This window comes from Eublepharis macularius, chromosome 3, assembly GCF_028583425.1.
Source record: "Eublepharis macularius isolate TG4126 chromosome 3, MPM_Emac_v1.0, whole genome shotgun sequence".
NCBI lineage: Eukaryota > Metazoa > Chordata > Lepidosauria > Squamata > Eublepharidae > Eublepharis > Eublepharis macularius.
Genome location: NC_072792.1, coordinates 101,288,877 through 101,307,499, shown reverse-complemented (window position 1 = coordinate 101,307,499; position 18,623 = coordinate 101,288,877). Strand labels below are relative to the sequence as shown.

General features: G+C 39.1%; 1 protein-coding gene across 1 annotated transcript in view; it reads left to right on the top strand.

Moving 5' to 3' along the window:
• USP16 (ubiquitin specific peptidase 16) overlaps nt 1-17,752 on the top strand; it is a 33,313-nt gene extending 15,561 nt beyond the window's left edge. The window contains exons 7-18 of the mRNA XM_054973223.1: nt 860-955; nt 2,306-2,436; nt 3,220-3,307; nt 4,168-4,246; nt 4,924-5,015; nt 7,346-7,402; nt 9,285-9,458; nt 10,043-10,727; nt 13,565-13,659; nt 13,962-14,048; nt 17,045-17,201; nt 17,302-17,752. Of these exons, the coding sequence (XP_054829198.1) occupies nt 860-955; nt 2,306-2,436; nt 3,220-3,307; nt 4,168-4,246; nt 4,924-5,015; nt 7,346-7,402; nt 9,285-9,458; nt 10,043-10,727; nt 13,565-13,659; nt 13,962-14,048; nt 17,045-17,201; nt 17,302-17,426 (1,866 nt within the window). The 3' untranslated portion in view covers nt 17,427-17,752. The remainder of the gene's footprint in view (nt 1-859; nt 956-2,305; nt 2,437-3,219; nt 3,308-4,167; nt 4,247-4,923; nt 5,016-7,345; nt 7,403-9,284; nt 9,459-10,042; nt 10,728-13,564; nt 13,660-13,961; nt 14,049-17,044; nt 17,202-17,301) is intronic.
• The last annotated feature ends 871 nt before the right edge of the window (nt 17,753-18,623 follow it).

The window sequence follows — 18,623 nt, the reverse complement described above, 5'->3', positions numbered from 1 at the left end:
AGTTAAAATGCCTGAAGCAGCTTGCCGCTTCAGGTTTACCTGAATTTTTCCCCTCTTTAGTAAGCCCAAAGTTGGAAACGGGAATCTTTTTTGGGTGCATACCCCTAATGCTGAGAGAGGTTGAGTGTCCAGCATACCATTTATGAGAAGTTGTTTGCTGGATCATCTTGCATTTATTTAATAAGATCAGTTTTTAAAAATTGCATCTAAAGTGTAAGCTGCTGATGTACACATATTCTTGCACAGCTGTGGCCACAGAACCTATTAATATTGGTCTGTCTTTCCTTTAAGTGCTGTTGCTGTAGGCTTAGATCCTACCTAGAATTTCCACCGAGGGAGGGGGGGTGCAATTTTCATGTATTCAACTATCCTGCAGCGGACCAAAATATTCCTCTTGAGGGACTGGGGACCCCCAAAATATCTGGAGTGAATATCAGAGGTTTCCTACAGGAGCGGGGGGAGGCGTGGGACTGGCAAAAATTGCTCCACCCTTGTATCCATGGAAATTCTAGGCAGGATGTAAACCTATATGTCCTCCTTACTTCTACAAAGGAAGCCAGGTTGGAGAATTCTGGTGAGTGAAACAGATGTTCTTCCTGCTAGCCTTTCAAACATAATAACAAACAAGAAAGGCAATCCCTGGTACAAATGCACTACAGAAAAGTGGAAAACCACCCATGAATAGTAAGTAAATAAATGTCTGTCTTAATCTTATTTAAAGTGACAGTGCTCATATTTACTTACTATTCCCGGGTGGTTTTCCACTTTTCTGTAGAGCCTTTTAAACATAAGCGCAGAGTTTTCTGGAGATGTAGATGAGTGGTCAAGTTGCTCACAAAATTTTTATTACTTCCTAAAGAATTTATCACAGACACCAATTCTGAGAGAGCTGCTGAAGGAAGTTAAAATGGCTGATGCAACGCTTACCATTGAGCCTCCAGAATTTTCATTAACGGTAGGTGGGCTTCTGCTTAGTAGTATGTGAAACTGGTTAGGGGTTAGTTTTTCAAATATAACTCTTTTTGCTAGAGCAGTGCTCTCTCGCGTGTTGCATTTCAGCTCTCCTTAGTCTGGCTTTTGATTATTCTCCTGCAATAGTTCTTAAAAGGCTCAGAATTTCTTTTCTGTTTTTACAAAACAAGACCTTGCAAAGCTATGAGCAGGTCAAGAATTCATCTGGGGCAAGGACAGATGCATGAAGGCCAAAGTTTGAGGTCACACAATGATTGCATGCCATCAGCATGCATCTCACAGTAGATGGAAGCTGATTTAGTTCATGTGTTTTATGTCTCTGTTTCTTAATCAAATGCTTCACTTCGTAGGAAAGTTACCACTCTGGCTAGGACCCTGCAGGCAAAAATTGGTATTTGAATTGTTATTCATTAGTAAATTCATGCTTAAATACCATACTGAGATACCAGGGTGGATCCTGACCATGTTTTCTGATTGTGGAAGACTGTTCCACTAATGGGGAGGGCCTTTCATGGAACCCCCCCCCCCCACACACACACACTGCAGAAACAAGATTTGCCCCCATATTGGTTTTGGTATTCCACCAGCCCTGGGGGTGGGGGTATGATTTGGGGGAGAGGGCAAGGCAGGAAAGCTTTCTTTCACAGGGACAAGAAAGCCAACATGCCATAGTGATTAGAGTGTTAGAGTAGGACCTGAGACAGCAAGGCCTGCCATGGAAGCTTGCCACGTGACAGGCTGTTCACGATCTTTCAGCCATACTAACTTCAAAAGGTTGTGGTTATAACTTATGAGAATAGAGAGCAGGAGGGGAGAATGATGTGCTAAGCGGCTTTGGGTCCCAAATAAAAGAAAAGTGGAATTATAAATAAAAAACCAAATGTTTTTCTACTCACGTCAGGAGGAACTCAACCTATAGTGTTTAAAACATTTGCATGGAGATATGGTTGGTGCCATTTTGGGGGGTGCACTCTTTGTGCTTTAACAGAACTTTAGTAATTTTAATGTAGTAACAGTTTCATAAAAACAAGTATTAACCTTTTATGTGCTGATGATACTTTCTTCAGACCCTTTTTGCTTGATTTTAATAAAAGGATTCCTTAAAGTAAGGAAATTGTGATCCTAAATCAACTTTGCTTAGTGGAGCCGCTCCAGAAATAATTGGCACAGGAGCTTTCACTTAGCTGCCTCGTTAAGTTCCCTGCATTTAGTTTATATTTACAGAAAGAGATGCATATTTTAGTTAGGACAGTTGGCTTATATAGGCATATCAGATGAGTGAATGAATAACTGAGTGGGTTAAAATCTGTTGCTTTTTGTGTGTGGCGTACAGGAACCTCTGGTGATTAAACTTGATCACCCAAGACCCCTGACACTGGCAATGTGTCAGTTTCTAACAGAAATGCAAGAGACTAAAACAGGAACTGTAACCCCTAAAGAACTCTTCTCTCAGGTCTGTAAAAAGTGAGTATCTTCCTCTGTTCTGTGGTAATAAGGATTTTGAAAAACCTATCTACAGAAGCTTATTAACAGTTTCAGCTAACATATGAAATATGCTTTAGGCTAACTGGCCTGTAACATCCTGCGTACTTTTTGGAGCCATCTTTAAAAATAGATGAAATACTTGTTACTTTCCAATGCTTTGGTATTGGGGCTGATTTTAGTGACAAGCTACATATCTTAATTCATCACTGAGATTTACTCTTTCCTTTAGAGACATTAGTGGTAAAAATGTATTTAGGAACATCAGTCATCTTTAGTACATTTAAATTTTAATGGTCATATTTCCCTTCCCAGAGTTACAGTGTTATGTAGAATAAAATACAACTTTACCCTCCCTTAGCATGAGCAGAGGACACAAGCATGCTAGACAGTATCTACAATTTCCTGCTGTATTCTACCAATTTCTAAAAAGTTCCCCAACACTCTAGTAAAGCTTTCAAGGGAACACAAAAAGCAGAAGCAGAAGAATACAAGCAGGAAAGAACTATTCCATGAACAGAGGGATTCCCCCCTATCAGGAACAAAGAACTGGAAGAAATTTCCAATGTTTCTAACTCATTTTCTGTTAATGCTGCCACTTAGGGTAGTTAGAGCCCAAATCCTTTGGAGTCTGTTTGTTTTTTAAAGTCTCATGAGACTTTTCCTTACCAAGATACTTTTGCACTGTTTAGGAGACTTTTGACAATGCATGCTTTGTGAATATATGTTGTATCAAATATTAAAGGCTTGTAATTTTTCAAATAGAGCAATACGTTTTAAAGGATATCAGCAGCAGGACAGTCAGGAGCTGCTTCGCTATTTACTGGATGGGATGCGAACAGAAGAAACTCAAGTATGTATCTAGGATAGTATGGACACAAATTTCTCCCTTTCCTTTGCACAGTGTTAAGGTCAATAAAGTAGCCCCATGTAGGGAGAGAACTTTCTCCATTAGGAAAATTGTTTTCCATTTGTGGAAGTCTTTCCTCCCTTGAAGAAAGACTTGGGCAGAAGGGAGCCAACCCATAGAATTTGTGAGTACAGTCCAGCAAATTCTAATCATAGTGGAATCTCCTTGAAAGCAATGGAGCGGCCCTTCTTTCCGGTCCTATGTTCTTGGGAGTATGTTTCATAGATCTAACTAGGACTTGCTTCTAAGAAAAGACATATGATTAGGCTCCCCAAACTAAACTTGTACATTCATAATGTTTTAAATTATGTATATACCTGCCTACTCCCACTCCCAGAGGGCAACTTTGGATCCAACCTAAAGCACAATAAACTAAAGTTCTTCCCAGATTCTTCCAGTAAGGAGAAATGTGAGATGTCCATCTCAGTTGTCCAATTAAACCAACTCTTTAGTTAGTAATATTAAAAAAAGAGAAGGAGAAAGGGGAGGGGGAGTTCTATAAGAAAATAATTATTTTGTACACAAAGGGAGATTCTGTCCCAGCTTTCTTTTATTTCAAGCATGACCACAAATAATGTCTGGATTTTGTCCGTTTTGTACACTTGAGAGTCCCAGCTTGTATCCCAGAAATGTTAAATCTGGGCATGTGGGTATGAGACAGACTGTTAACATGAATATTCTATATTCTTCTGGTGCATTAATCTGCAAAATAATTTTACTGTTTGCCTTTTAGGGTGGTTAAAATTAAACTTGAAACAAAGTTGTTTGCTTTATAAAACAGTTAAAAATATGCTTGCTTTTAGCGCACGTGTGCTAGTATTTTTAAAGCACTGAATAATTCTGCTGACAAAGAAAATGAAGAGCTAAAGAAGAAAATCAAAGGTAATACAACTTTTATATTTGTTCACCACCTTGAATGTTCTTCGGAAAAGCTGAGTATATATTTTGGCTGTATGCATTCTGACCCTAAATGCTGATGGACTGTAGATAGAGCAGTGCAGTGCAGGGGGATGCAGCCCCCCTTCCATTGCCTTTTCCCTCTGTTTAGATGCCATCTTGAAGAAATAAATGCTTGGCTTTAGAAATTGCATTGCTTTTGGATAGCTTACTGATACTGATGGTAGATTATTGCTTACATTTAACTAGCATGGTTGCAGAATTCTGCTTCTTAAAAAACTGATGTGGCTTTCCTTACATTTGACCCAATCTCTGTACCTCTCTCTACATTAATCTATTTTCTGAATTTTTTCATGTCGGGTTTTTTTTTAGTGGCTGCGTCACGTTCGACTACAACTTTGCTAGTTGTAGTCTTTGGATGCATCTAAATCAGGGTCTTAGCTTAAAAATTAAGTGAGAGGGATGAATCACTATACCTTTTAAAATTATTTTTCATTTCCAGTCTTTTCTTCTGCCCTGCTCAGGATTTTTAATTTCTTTATTTGCTCCCAGGGTGGAGTATTTTTCTTGTTCGGATCTCTTTAGCATCAAAATGTTTTTTAAAAGCCCACCTGTTTATAAGAGAACATTTTATTACTTTATTGACATGTTTAACTTTTCAGAGTATGACAAGAGAAAGGCACCACACAGCTTCATAGATCGTATTTTTGGTGGAGAATTAACAAGTACCATCATGTGTGAAGAGTGTCAAACTGTAAGTAGGTTTATTTTTTTACTTAAGACATTTTTTTTAAATAGCAGGAACTCATCATTGCTCATCCCACTGTTCCTTCAGTTTTGTAGAAAGAGAATAGTTTATTGCTAACTTTATACAAATTTCTGGGATTACCTTCTGCTAATTAATGACTCGGCTTGAAAGATTCTCACTTCACACGGAGAACTTTTGGCTGCAGCCCTTGGTATTTATCTCACTCCACTCAGGAGTTCTTCTTCCATAAACATAATTGTTATATAAGACAGGGTGGGTTCTTTTTTTGTTAAGCATCAAGAAGCCACAGCTTATTCTTGGAGGGAAGAGGCAAAAGACTTACTGGAGTACTGAAAAGTTTGCATGTAGCCAATTCTTTTTAATTTGCATGTTCAGTACGGTATGGCTTATTTTGACACATGAACAGACTTATAGAAATACTTGGATGTGCCTTCTGGCTAAAATAAAATGAAAAAAAAATGTTAATAGAAGTTGCAGCAGGTTTCTGAAGGGTTATTGGCCATAGTACACAAGGGTATGATTATATATTCCATTATTTTAACTGGCACAGCAATCTTTAGCAGAATTGAAAATGGTGCGTAGTATACTAATTTGTCTTTCTCAATATGTATAAGCACATACATAGGATGCTGAATTGTAAGTCTAGTGGTGTCACCTTTACACCTATTTATTTTTACTTAGAATTCTGTATTGTGATATGTACATTTAGCCTGTATTTGTATTTTATGCTTATACCTTTGCTCATTTTTAAAACAGTTTCGCTTGCTTTATTTATTTATTTATTTATTTAGATATATACCCCGCCCTCTCCACAGATGGGCTCAGGGTGGCTAACAACATTCAAAAAATACATTAAAAGTCAAAAAACCATAAAATCAATAATAATTTTTAAGAAGTCATTAAAATAGTCCAGGAGCAGGCTATTTAAACAAATATTGGGAGTCCGTATATGGGCATAGATGATGACCGAGGGCAGACCCAGAAAAAGTGGTGGTCTTAGATGGAAGAAGGAGGACACCCGCTGGTACTCAGCCAAAGGCCTGGAGGAACATCTCCGTTTTACAGGCCCTGTGGAACTGTAACATGTCCCGCAGGGCCCGGATCTCCAGTGGGAGAGCGTTCCAGCAGGCCGCGGCCAAGGCAGAAAAAGCCCTGGCCTTAGTTGAGGCCAGACGGATGTCCTTTGGACCAGGGACCACCAGGAGTTGCTTGTCTGCAGAGTGCAACACTCTACAGGGGACGTAATGGAAGAGGTGGTCCCGCAGATATGCAGGTCCCAGTCCATGAAGGGCTTTAAACACCAAGGTTAACACCTTGAACCGGATCCGGAACTCCACTGGGAGCCAGTGCAGCTGGCGCAGCACAGGATGAATGTGCGCTCGGATTGGCGTTCCGGTAAGGACGCGGGCTGCTGCATTCTGGACCAGTTGTTACTTCCGGGTCAGGCCCAAGGGCAGCCCAGCATAGAGTGAGTTGCAGTAGTCTAGCCTGGAGGTGACCGTTGAATGGATTACTGTGGCCAAGTCCCGGGACGAAAGATAGGGCGCCAGTTGCCTGGCCTGTTGAAGATGAAAAAAGGCAGACCTGGCAACGGTCATGACCTGCGCCTCCATTGAAAGTGTGGCATCCAAGGTCACACCCAGGCTCCTCACCGTCGGCAAAGGTTTCAATTGTACCCTGTCAGGGGCTGGGAGCCAGGTCCCCAGCTCAATCGCCCCACAACCCAGACACAGAACCTCCGTCTTCAGGGGATTCAATTTCCGGCGACTCTGATGTAACCATACCGTCACAGCCTCAAGACCCTTGGCCAAGGAATCCAGAGTGAAATCAGACTGCCCATCCATCAGCAGATAGAGCTGAATGTCATCCACATACTGGTGACAACCCAGCCCAAAGCTGCGAGCTAACCAGGCGAGGGGGCGCATATAGATAAATTCATAAAAAGGCAGCACTGGGAGGTTGTTGGGTTTTTAGTGCAGCTGTATTTGTATTTTATGCTTTGCTCATTTTTAAAACAGTTTTGCTTTACATTCGTAAAAAGGCAGCACTGGGAGGTTGTTGGGTTTTTAGTGCAGCTGTATTTGTATTTTATGCTTTGCTCATTTTTAAAACAGTTTTGCTTTACATTCGTAAAAAGGCAGCACTGGGAGGTTGTTGGGTTTTTTTCCTCCTCCTTTTCTAGAAACTAATTTAAAACTGGTAGTTCTTGAGCAAACTGACTCTAGCATATCTTGGTTCTGGGGCCTAATGTTTGTTAAAGCAGACTTAAATGCTTTAAGCTGTTTCTCTGAAATAGGTCAAATTGTTTATTTCAGGTATCTTTAGTTCATGAGTCATTCCTTGATTTATCACTCCCTGTCTTAAATGATCAGGTAAGTATGGAAGGGTTGGTTGGTTTTGGTTTAGATATGCTGTCTGAAATCCAGGCTTTACTACATAGATCCTGAAGAGTGAGGAATGGAACATCATAGAAACAAAACAAAACAGAAATAAGTAACAGTGACATTTTTGTCACCCCTTTTTGAAGAAATCTGAATGAAGAATTTTTCAATAAAAAGCTCTTTAGAAGGAGCTAAAGATAGCAAAAAATATGGTCACATGGTAACTTTTAACTGAAGGTGGGTGCTATTGATGTCAGGGGCAATATGAGAAGTCTTGAGCCCTCAAACCTCCTTGGTGCAATCTTTTATGTGTAATGATAAGTTTAAAATAATGACTTCAAGGACCAGTTAGCTTAACAAAAACTGTGTAATATTAATAGGTATAATTTCTAATGGAAGCTGTCTATCATATATTAAAGTCAAACAATACAGGTTTCAGTATCTTCAAATACATACTTTTTATTAATTCAAAAAAGCAATACATCAGCTACACTGAATTTACAACATTTGAAAGATTAATATGCTGAAAGGACAATCAGAAAGATTTGTTACTATTTATTCATTCTATTGCATGATCCTTAGCAGCAAATTTAAGCACTTTTAAGAAAGAGGAAAATATAGTAGATTAACACAGTCTCTGAGAAGGAATGACTGATGGCCTTCTCATCAACTGCTGCTTCAGCTGCATGCTTTAGAGTGAAGGAGAATTGTTATAAGAAAATATACTGAAGGTATTTGATACTACACAGATTAAATAGTATTGCCATTCAAATAAGCAGTTATATTGGAAATACGAGTCAAGATAAGTGGACTTTAAAAATATATTTTGGCCATGGTACTAAATTTATTTACAGCCACAAGAATATTAATTACACAGAATTGAAAGTGCAAAATATTTGGCTGTAAAATCTTGGATAAATAAAGTGTGGGAAACAGTAAAATTATCAAAGTTGAATAAATTAGGCTAACAGATGAGCTAACTGGACTTATTTTTCTGGATGTTGGAAATCTTGATTTTTGGGGGGAGGGAAACCTTGTATCTAATTGTGCAACATGTTTATAACTGATTGATTAATATATAATTGTATTGATTTGTTAAGAATCATAGAGGTATTTGGAATCACTTTCCTGTGTTTCCCAAGTGTTTCCAAATACTTATTTGGAATAGGTTATTTGGAATCATATAGGTATAGGTACTCAGTAAGCACTTGTTTAATATTATTGTTATTGTGAGATCCTTTATTAGCTGTTATATACATATATTCTTCTTTGAATAATTTTTTTTAAAGAAAGCTACTTGGAGGGAAGAATACAGATTTAACCTTGATCTATTACTGCTTAGAAAGGAACCTGAGAGTAGTTTCACTAGCTGGAATTGAAAGAACTTTGTGTGTAGGCAAGGGAGCAGTTTTTCCTTTTTGATGGCAGTTTTTAGGGGGTGCTGGGATTTTCATTTGGAAGGAAATCCCAGAACATGGAAATATATGTAAGTGCCTGCTCACAGGCCTTCCCACATATATAGGTTTCCTCAAAAACTAGCAGTGTAAGCCAGCCCTAATATTGCAGCACATACTTATGCTTCAGTTATATGTTAATGTGGTGGTTTGTTTCATGAGAAGAAATATCTTGAGACTGATTGTGACAGAAAGCTCTATCCTTTATATTATGAGCTGAATGAGGCCAAGCTGATCATGGAGTGATGAAGGATAAAACTCCCATGTCCTAGCAAAGCAAACAATATTTTGTAGTGGTCTGTTAGCTCTTTTTCTATTAGAGGTTTCTTCTGTAGTCATTTGGTACTGCAATGAAGGTTTGAAACAGTCATGGTGGAATTGAGTTCCTGTCCCTATACTGTTCATAATTTTTTTTAAAGAGTGGTAAGAAGAAAACAAATGATAAAAATACTAAAAAAGTACAGGAAAAGGAGACAGAAGATGAAGATGACAACATAAAAACTGATCGGTATTTGAAGGAGAGGGATGAGGCTCCTGGGATCAGTAAGCACTTCCAGAAGAAGGCAAAGAAAATGGCCAAAAAGCAAGCAAAGGTTGGTAATAAGGTGGAGCTGTAGGAAGGCATAAAAGACCCTTTTTTCTGCCCCCCCCTCCTTTTGTGAGCAGGAAAGTGTAAAGCCATTCAGCAGTTTTGTTTCTTAAACAAATTATTGCTTCAAGGAATCTTAGTTTGATGTTCAATGTTTCTTGGGAGGGTAGGCCACAATCCAAAAACATTCTTTAAAAAAATCTGAAAAAATCATACTGATTCCTTTTGGGGTGTTTACCTTTGTTTAACCAATGTTTGGCTTTTCTCCTCCAGCTTTTGGCATAAGATATTACTACTTCAGAAGAACTAAGATATTTTTCTGTATTCAAACTGCTTACCATTCGATTTATATTAACTTTATATAGCATACTGACTTTTATCCAACTGACATCCTGCTTACATAAAAGAGAGGCTGGGGCTGTCTTTGCCAATTCCTCTTTCCTTCCGCAGAAGGGTCCCGTGACCTTCAGCATCAACTTTTGAGGGGGATTCGGGGTGCCGATAAAGGGAGAACATCTGATTGGAATACTTTTTATTTAATCTTCCTTTGTTGAACACACATTGGGAATATTGTATTTCACTTGACAGAATCAGCGACGCCAACAAAAACTTCAAGAAAAGGTGATCAATCTAACATATACTTGTGCCACAGAACAATGTGAAGTTAGTCAAGATTGTAGTAAAGAAACAAAAAGTAGCGCTGAGGTTACCAACGTAAAGCAAGCAGAGGAATCCTTAAACCATTGTGAAGACCACACTACAGATGAAAAAGAAAGTATAGATGGGCAAGAGATAATAAAAGAGGTGCAGAATATAGAAAAATGTAATGAAAATACAGAATGCTATGACCAAGAAGCAAACAGTGAAGCTGGTATGGAGTTTTCCACTGGAAATTTTGTTCCTGCTTTGGAGTGTGTGAATAAATTTGATCACCTGTCTCTCAAAGATGAGATTTCTGAGGAAGTCAAGATTTCAAAGGAAGATGAGGAGATTTCTAATGTCTTTAACAAATTATCTTTGGATGCTGAGTCAGATAATATGGATATCTTATATGAACTTGATTCTGAAACAAAAATCTATGAAGTAGTGAATGAGGACCCGGAAACAGCATTTTGTACTCTTGCAAACAGGGAAGTGATGAGCACCGAAGAAGGTTCAGTCCTTCGTTGTTTATATCAGTTCACTCATAATGAGCAACTCTGTGAAAATAATAAACTTCTCTGTGATGTATGCACACGAAGACAACTTTGTGGACCAAAAAATGCTGCAAAACGTATGTTAAGCCATTTATTTTCTTATTGACTCAAATTTCCATTAGCAGCTATTTTAGTAGAACAGGGAAAGTAGGGGATGTCTCACTTTCATAACAGCATGAGGCAGTTCATTTAAAGTGTTTTTGCCCCCTGTTCTCTGAAATGGGATTAAAGGGATGTGGTTCTAGGTAGCATTATTACAAATGTGTCTAGAAAACCACAATGTGCAGTTGACAAAAGTAACTTTTTGAAAGGTGACAAAAATGAATGTGGATAAGGACCAAAGGATGTTGTTTCTGTGCTTTAACCTTGAACATAGACTTTGTGAGGCTTTTGTCTGGCAAGGCGAATCTTACTATGTCTCCATAGTTGATCAGATACCTGAAAAGTAGCAGGGGATAGTAAGATTATATAATTAGAATCCAGCCTTTCAAGAAGCATCAGTTTCCCCCATGGTGGTTCCATACCCAATCTTAGCTTTGATTATAGTTCTAACCATTTATTCTAGATCATCTCACTTCCTTTCCTGTCGTTCATTCCCATAAATATAATGATCTGCTTTTTTTAGTTACGCAGCAGAAGTGACAGAAAAAACTCAGACACTTACTTTAAAACAACAGGAAATATTCCGCAAGTGACACAAAACTGTATTTCTGTGTGCACATCAGTTGCAATATATATTCATGAATATTTATCTGAAGTTATACTTCAAAGATTGTGGAAGTTGCTGTAATTAAGGCTAGATGGTTTTTGTTTCTGTTCCTGTACTTTTAACCTGTAGACTGAAGTAGTACAAACTTGAATGGAAACTGCCAGAGGTTTCAGTTTCCATCACACTGGAGAAATCTGATGCATCTTGATTACAAGAACTTGCTACCTGCTTCAGCAGCTTCTCAACATGTATATATCAGGCTTCCATCTTCTGTCAGTTTTTTCACCTAATTTGCAACAGCTGTCTTTAAAGTGCAGCCATAGGAATGTAATCTCAAAACTAGCCCTTATCTGTCTGAGCTACTATTTCAGAAGTAACCTTAGAAGCACCATGAAGGTTACAATTTAGGAAGGTAACTATTAGAGAGAGATCATCAGGAAGAGAGAGGGACAGAAATAGTTATTGTCTCCTTATTGAGAGTCTAGCCGTTCGCTTAAGTTCCACTGAGTTCTGTAGAGTAGGCTCAGTTAAGAGCCTAGTGGTTATACTGGATCCAGCACTACTATTAAAAAAAGTTAGGGCAGCCACAAAAATGCTTTCTACAACCTCACTCTAGCCTGGAAGATGGCTTCCTATCTTTACACAGCTGATCTGGCCACCTGGATCCATGGTGTGGTAACATAAAGACTTAACTATAGTAATGCACTGCACCCATCTAAGTTAACTAGGAGGCTCCAGTTGATGCAAAATGCTGCAGCTCAGCAGTTATCAGGAGTAGGGGTGTGCAATTCGGGTTTCCGATTCAGGATAAATGCCCGAATTGGACCCGATTTGTAAAGATTTGGGATTTTGGAATCAGGCCCAGCATGCTGGCCCCAATTCAGAAATGCTGAATCAAAGCTTCCCAAAGCGGATTGGGTGGCATTGAGGTGCTTCCAAACCCCACAGCTGGCTCCAGCTGACCAGTGGAGGAGGCTCCCCCCTGCGGCCAGCTGAAGTTTAAAGAACCCTTTTCCTGCTGCTTGCGACAGGGAAAGAGCCCCTTCCCGCGCTTCAGTTGGCCGGAGGATCCCACCACCGTTTATTTCACCTGATGGGAGGGGGAAGAGGGAAGCCCATCCTCCCCCTCCTATTGGGTGAAATAACTAGCAGGGCAGGAAGTTTCAATGTGCTCCGAATCTTTACGGATCATACCGAAGCAGGGCAATAATCAGTTTCCGAAGCAGCTTGTTGCTTTGGAACTCGCTTATTTCTGATCCTTTTTCCTGCTTCAGAAATTCCGAAGCAAGAAAACCAAATCTTTCCGTCCCTGCACACCCCGAATCGGGAGCATGAATATCACTCTCATCCTGCAGTCACTCCATTGGTTACCTATCAGTTACCATACTCAGTTCAAGGTATTGGCTATCACATACAAAACTCTTCATGGCCTTGGTCCAGCCATACTTACAGGATTACCTCTCTCCTTATGTTCCTCCATGGCAGCTTCACTCATCTGAACAGTCTCCTGCATGTGCCACCGTACACATGAGCAAAATGTCTGTACATGAGCATTCTCTGTGATGGCCCCCACGCTATGGAATAGCCTGAGAAGGTCAAGCGAGCCCCCGCTCTCCTGGCTTTCCCCAAATGATGTAAAGCTGAATTATTCAAGAGGGCTTTTTTACTCAGATAGGAGGGCTGTACTGTAGGGAAGTGGTCTCAGCTTCACCAAAGAGATAGTGGGTGAAGTCTATGGTCTCTATGTTGCCTTATATGTGCTCTTATGTACCACCTGTTGCTTTCAGTATGATCCTACCGGGTAGTTCTATGTTGTCTAATGTCCTAGAATGTCTTGTGCACTGTTTTAGCATTTCTTCAGTTCTGTATTGGATTTTTGCTGGTGTTATGTCTTTGTAAACTTGCATTTATATACCCTATGGCACTGTTTATTGAAATGTCCTTGATATTTACTGTGCTAATCTCAAACTATGTAATTCACCTTAAGTCTCAGTGAGAAAGGTGGTCTATAAATTAAATAAATAAAGGATAAATGCACATGATTAGCCCTACCACCAATATCCATAGGACTTGAAATGCTTAAACTTGGTGTGGAGGAGATTGTGCCTGGAGTTCAGCATTTGGTAATCAGCTTCATACTAGATTTGAGCAATTTAACACCCTGTGGTATTGTTGAACATCTAATCAATCTTTTTTCCGCTCTAGATGTCAAGAAATTCATATATACGAATGCCAAAAAGCAAATGCTTATTTCTCTTGCTCCTCCGATTTTAACTCTTCATTTAAAGAGATTTCAACAGGTATAATTATTTTATTTTTATTAACAAAATAATAAATATAATAATTACTTAATAAAAATTATTTTTAAAATTCTTGTATTGTTTCAACAAGTTTAGTATGCTTGGGTTAGACTACGTGGTTAAACATTATTGGCTAATTGCTAGAAAATGAAACTTAGAATAGCAAATGGAACTCGGTTGGTTGTCCTGTTACATTGTTTTGTAAGCTAAACTTATAATTCAACATGGTGCCTTCTGGAATTTAAGAGCAGTAGATTCTGGCTATTCTCTTTTTATTTTATTTTTTGTTTGTTTTCTGCCAGGCTGTATATAATCTCCAAAAAGTGAACAAGCACATAAAGTTTCCAGAAGTAATGGATTTGGCTCCTTTTTGCTCAGTTAAGTGTAAGGTAAGGAAAAGCTCCAAGGGGGCCTTTCCCCCTTTGAGATTTCACGATTACACACAATTCAGCAGAGGTGCTAGCTACCATGTATGATGTGGACTATTATGATGAGCATCTTTATATCTCCTTTTAATTGAACCCCAGGAACTCAGAATCCTGAAAAGACTTTTTCAGGAAGAAGGCAGTAAAACCTTCAAATTGCAAACTAATTCTAAGCATTCGCTGTCAAACTGGACCAGAAGGATAACTATTTGTGTGACCTTTGATGGTTAATAAAGCCTCTGGCGCCCTGCAGTTTGTGCAGTCCAAAAGATTGGATTTGTGTCTGCAAAAGAATAAATAGACACAAATCTGACATTAGAAATGGCAACGTCCAGAAACCAGTGGGAGAACACTTCAATCTACCAGGACATTCCATCAAAGACTTAAAGGTCACTGTAGTTCAACAGAAACCTTTCAAAAACAAAATCCAAGGGGAAGCTGCTGAATTGGAATTCATATGTAAATTTGACTCTGTCAAGCTGGGACTGAATAGGGACTATGGTTATCTCATTATCACAGGTAACTGATTTCCTTTACATAGGCGGGGTTGGGGAGAGTCCAGTGGCACCTGGCGTGGGCTTTCGGGGACCACAGTTCTCTTTGTCAGATGCATCTGGCAGGGAGGGCTGTGGTTCTCGAGGGCTTGTGCTGCAGTGGAATTGGTTGGTCTTGGCGGTGCTGCTGGACTCTTTTTCATTTTGCTACTACAGACTAACACGGCAAACTCCTTTGAACCTTTACAGAAGCAAACTGATCCCCACATCAAAAGGAGCTGTTTGCATCTCCATATCAAAGGAGTTGTTTGCATCTCCCCTCTCCTCCTCTATATTTGACCAGTTTCTGTTGGCCCTCTATGCATCTGATGAAGAGAACTGTGATTCTCGAAAGCTTATGCTACAATAAAATTGGTTAGTCTTAAAGGTGCTACTGGACTCTTTTTGATTTTAATAATTTATGTTCTTTTGTCACCCCCAAACTGAATGTGGAATTTAACTAAAAATGTAGTTGCCAGAACAGAAAATTATATCCTAATTTTGCTGCTGTTTGGATGTATAGAATTCCTATCAGGTTCTAGAATTGAGTAACTCCCAGTCAGACTTTGTGGGAGGGGAGAGATAGAAAGGGTGACAGGCAGATTATCGAAGCCCTTGCTCCAGCAGCAGCTTTATTCTAGGACAGCTTCCAAACATAAGAATTGCCTTATTGTTAAAGACTAAAGTCCATGTAGTGCAGCACTCTACTTCACACACTGTCTGGCCAGATGACCCTGGAAAGCTGTCCATATAATTGTGATAGCAATGTTGCTTGTATATAAAAGTGTATTTACAAAATTTAGTAACAAGATCTAGGGATGGAGTTAGGGCCCTGCTTGTTTCTCCTATGGTGAGATACAGTATGGGGGAGCAATGTTAGTACTGCTTCACCTGCTGAAGTATCTAGTATCTGGCTTGGCCCACTGCTCACTGTTCTTATCTGCAGCCAAGGAAGCCTTGCCCCTTTAAGCTGCCTGAATGGGAGATCTCTTGGAAATGAGAGCTAGTATGGTATAGTGGTTAGTTATATTGCCATAGAATATGGGAGACCCAGGTTCAAAGCCCTGTTCTGCTATGAAAATTATTGGGTAACGTTTCACTCTCAGCCTAACCTACTTCAGTATTGTGAAGATAGAACAGATGTGTTATCCTGAGCTCCTTGAATGGAAAGTGGGATAAAAATGTACTAAATAAATAACTATATGGAAAAGAGTAGAGTTCTTGGGAGAGAGAGCCTGGTAAGTGAAACAGATTCCTTGCTGCATCCTCTTGAAAGACTTTTGAGAGCCCTTCAAGATTAGCAGGCCAATGTTAATGCCATGAGGATGGATAGCTGAGGTTAATCGTATCTTTTTTCTATGGCTCTGTTGGGAGTGCTTGGGTTCACTGGGCTGTCCTGGGGAATGCTCATATGTTCATAGATCAGACCTACTTGTATAATAAACACATTTGCAACTTCCCTGAGTGCAGCCTTTAGAGGAGTAAAAGGACCGTCCTCAACTTGCTTTTGATTACATCAACCTAAAACATAACATCCTCTACCCACTTTTCCCTTCATTTATACCTTGTCTTTCTCACCAGTAGGAGCTAGCAGCAGCTTACATTCTCCTGTTTTATCCTCACAACAGTGTATGACTGGCTCAAGGTCACCCAGCAAGTTTTCATGGCAGAGCAGAGATTCAAACCTGGGTCTCCCAGATTCTAGTCTGATACTCAGCCACTATATCATGCTGGCTGACTGTGTAAGATGATTCTTGGATTCTGGATTCTGCACAGAATAGGGAAAACTAGCTTAGAATTCCTAGAAATTTGAGGTTTCAAAGATTCACGATTTCCATTTTTCTGCAATCAAAGGTGATGAGTGCAAACTTCCTCTCCTTTTTGAGGCTGATTAGTAGAGGGAATTTTTGCCTCTAGGTAAAGTTTCTTCTTACTCTCTATGCCTCCTGTAAACTTACATCTATGCTCCACAAGGTGTTTACTCAGAAGCTTCTGTGATCCTTTTTAGTGTTCATCTCCCCGTGTTGTCCTACATTTTACAGGTGGATGTAAACCAAAGCCCAGGAACATTCTTGGTAGAACTTCATTAAAAAAAAAAAAAAGCACTGGGGATGGTATGTTGATACACACAGTATTTTGGCTATAGATTAAAATAAGAGCTTTTTGTTCAGCTTCTTGAGAACCCTGGTCATCTTTTGTGTCCATATCTGTGCGCTGTTTTAGCAAGACATCAAACCTCTTCCAACATGGTAGAAATATATTGTCATTTCTGTAAAGGATTGTCTGCTTGAAGTAGTCTCTCTCTCTCTCTTAGAGAAAAGGTACTGCAAATAGTACTGGATAACAAAAAAAAATTCAGCCCTGTTCATTGAAAACAATACATTAAGCTACTTGAACTACTCTGGTGATATACTTGTGTTTTCACAGAATGTTGTAGAGGGGAGTCAAAGAGTATTATATTCTTTGTATGGTGTTGTTGAACATAGTGGTACTATGAGGTCTGGCCACTACACTGCTTATGTGAAGACAAGAGCTGCTAACAACCAACTTTCTGATCTTGTTCTCCATGGCAAGAGTCTACAAAGTAAGTAAGATGTAGTAACTTACAATGCTAAATGAAAAAAAAGTCTTCCTGCAAGATAATGTAATAATAAAAATAAGACAATGTTTTTGTTGTTTTGCAGCTTCAGGAATACAATCATCCAAAGGACAATGGTTTCACATTAGCGATACCCATGTGCAAGCAGTACCTGTATCGAAAGTGCTGAATGCACAAGCATATCTCCTATTCTATGAGAGACTACTGTAAATGAGCTGCTCAGTGTTCTCCCACGGACTAAATTTAAAGGAAACCCAGGAAAGTTCTATCACAACTATAATCATGTTCAATTTGTTGAATATACAGTGTACAGGATTATCCACTGCCTGCATTTAAACAGAACAAGTTTATCCTTCATGCTTTTAAAAATAATACTTTAAAACTAATCTGTTCTCTGAGTAGTTAATAGAACTTTTACTTTATCACTTTAAGCTACAGCTATACATCACATGAAGGGCATACAACAAGATATTCTTCCTGTAGTTTAAATTCTAGTCCACATTGCTATGCAGGAAATTCAAAAACTTTACTGTAGACAAGAGATCACAAAAGTTGAAATTTTTTATGTGGTATCATTGGGTTCAAGTAGATGTCAAATTCAGAAAGCTTACTAGCAGCAATATCACGGTTTTTTGGGGTGTCAGTAACAACACAAGGCACTTCTCTAACATACAAGATATCTAGAGGGTAATAATGTGCACTAAAAGTAATTGGTGAGGGGATTTTTGGTAGAGCATCTCCATTTAATGGGATCAAATAGTAGATGATGTGAAAGGCCCAAAACCTTGAAGAAGCAGTAGACACTGAGCTTAATACATCAATGGGCTCAGCAGAAATGTAGCTTCATGTATTAAATTTTTATTGCTGGCATTATAGCACAGAGTTGCTAAACATGTACAATTTCTGCCACCTGCACTGTGGCAGATGTACTGTATAGTGTTAAGTGCAACAGACTTCTGTTTGTTGAAAACCACAATACATCTTGAATGTAGCCTTGCATTATTAGCATTCTAGAAATAGCTGTTAGTTCTGTATACCACCTTGGCTATTCAGCAGCAGTATAGAGCTGCCTCTGCATTATATTTATGTATCTTGCAATTAGTTGTTTCATAAGTGAAAAAGAATATGGAGTTTAAATGGGAAAGAAGAGCAGGCATTTTCCTCTAACTCAAAGGGAAAATCTATGCTTTAAACTGTTCAGACTTAGCATCAAAAGATATCCTAGGGAAAACTTTAGACTAGGGGTGCATGCTTCGGATTTCCAATTCGGGTAAAATAACTGAATCAGACCTGATCTGTAAAGATTTGGAAATCCCGAATTAAAGCTTCCCCAAAGCATTCAGGTTGCTTCGGGAAGTTTTGGAGCCAAGTTTAAAGGGCCCTTTCCCTGCCTCTTGCAAGCGGCAG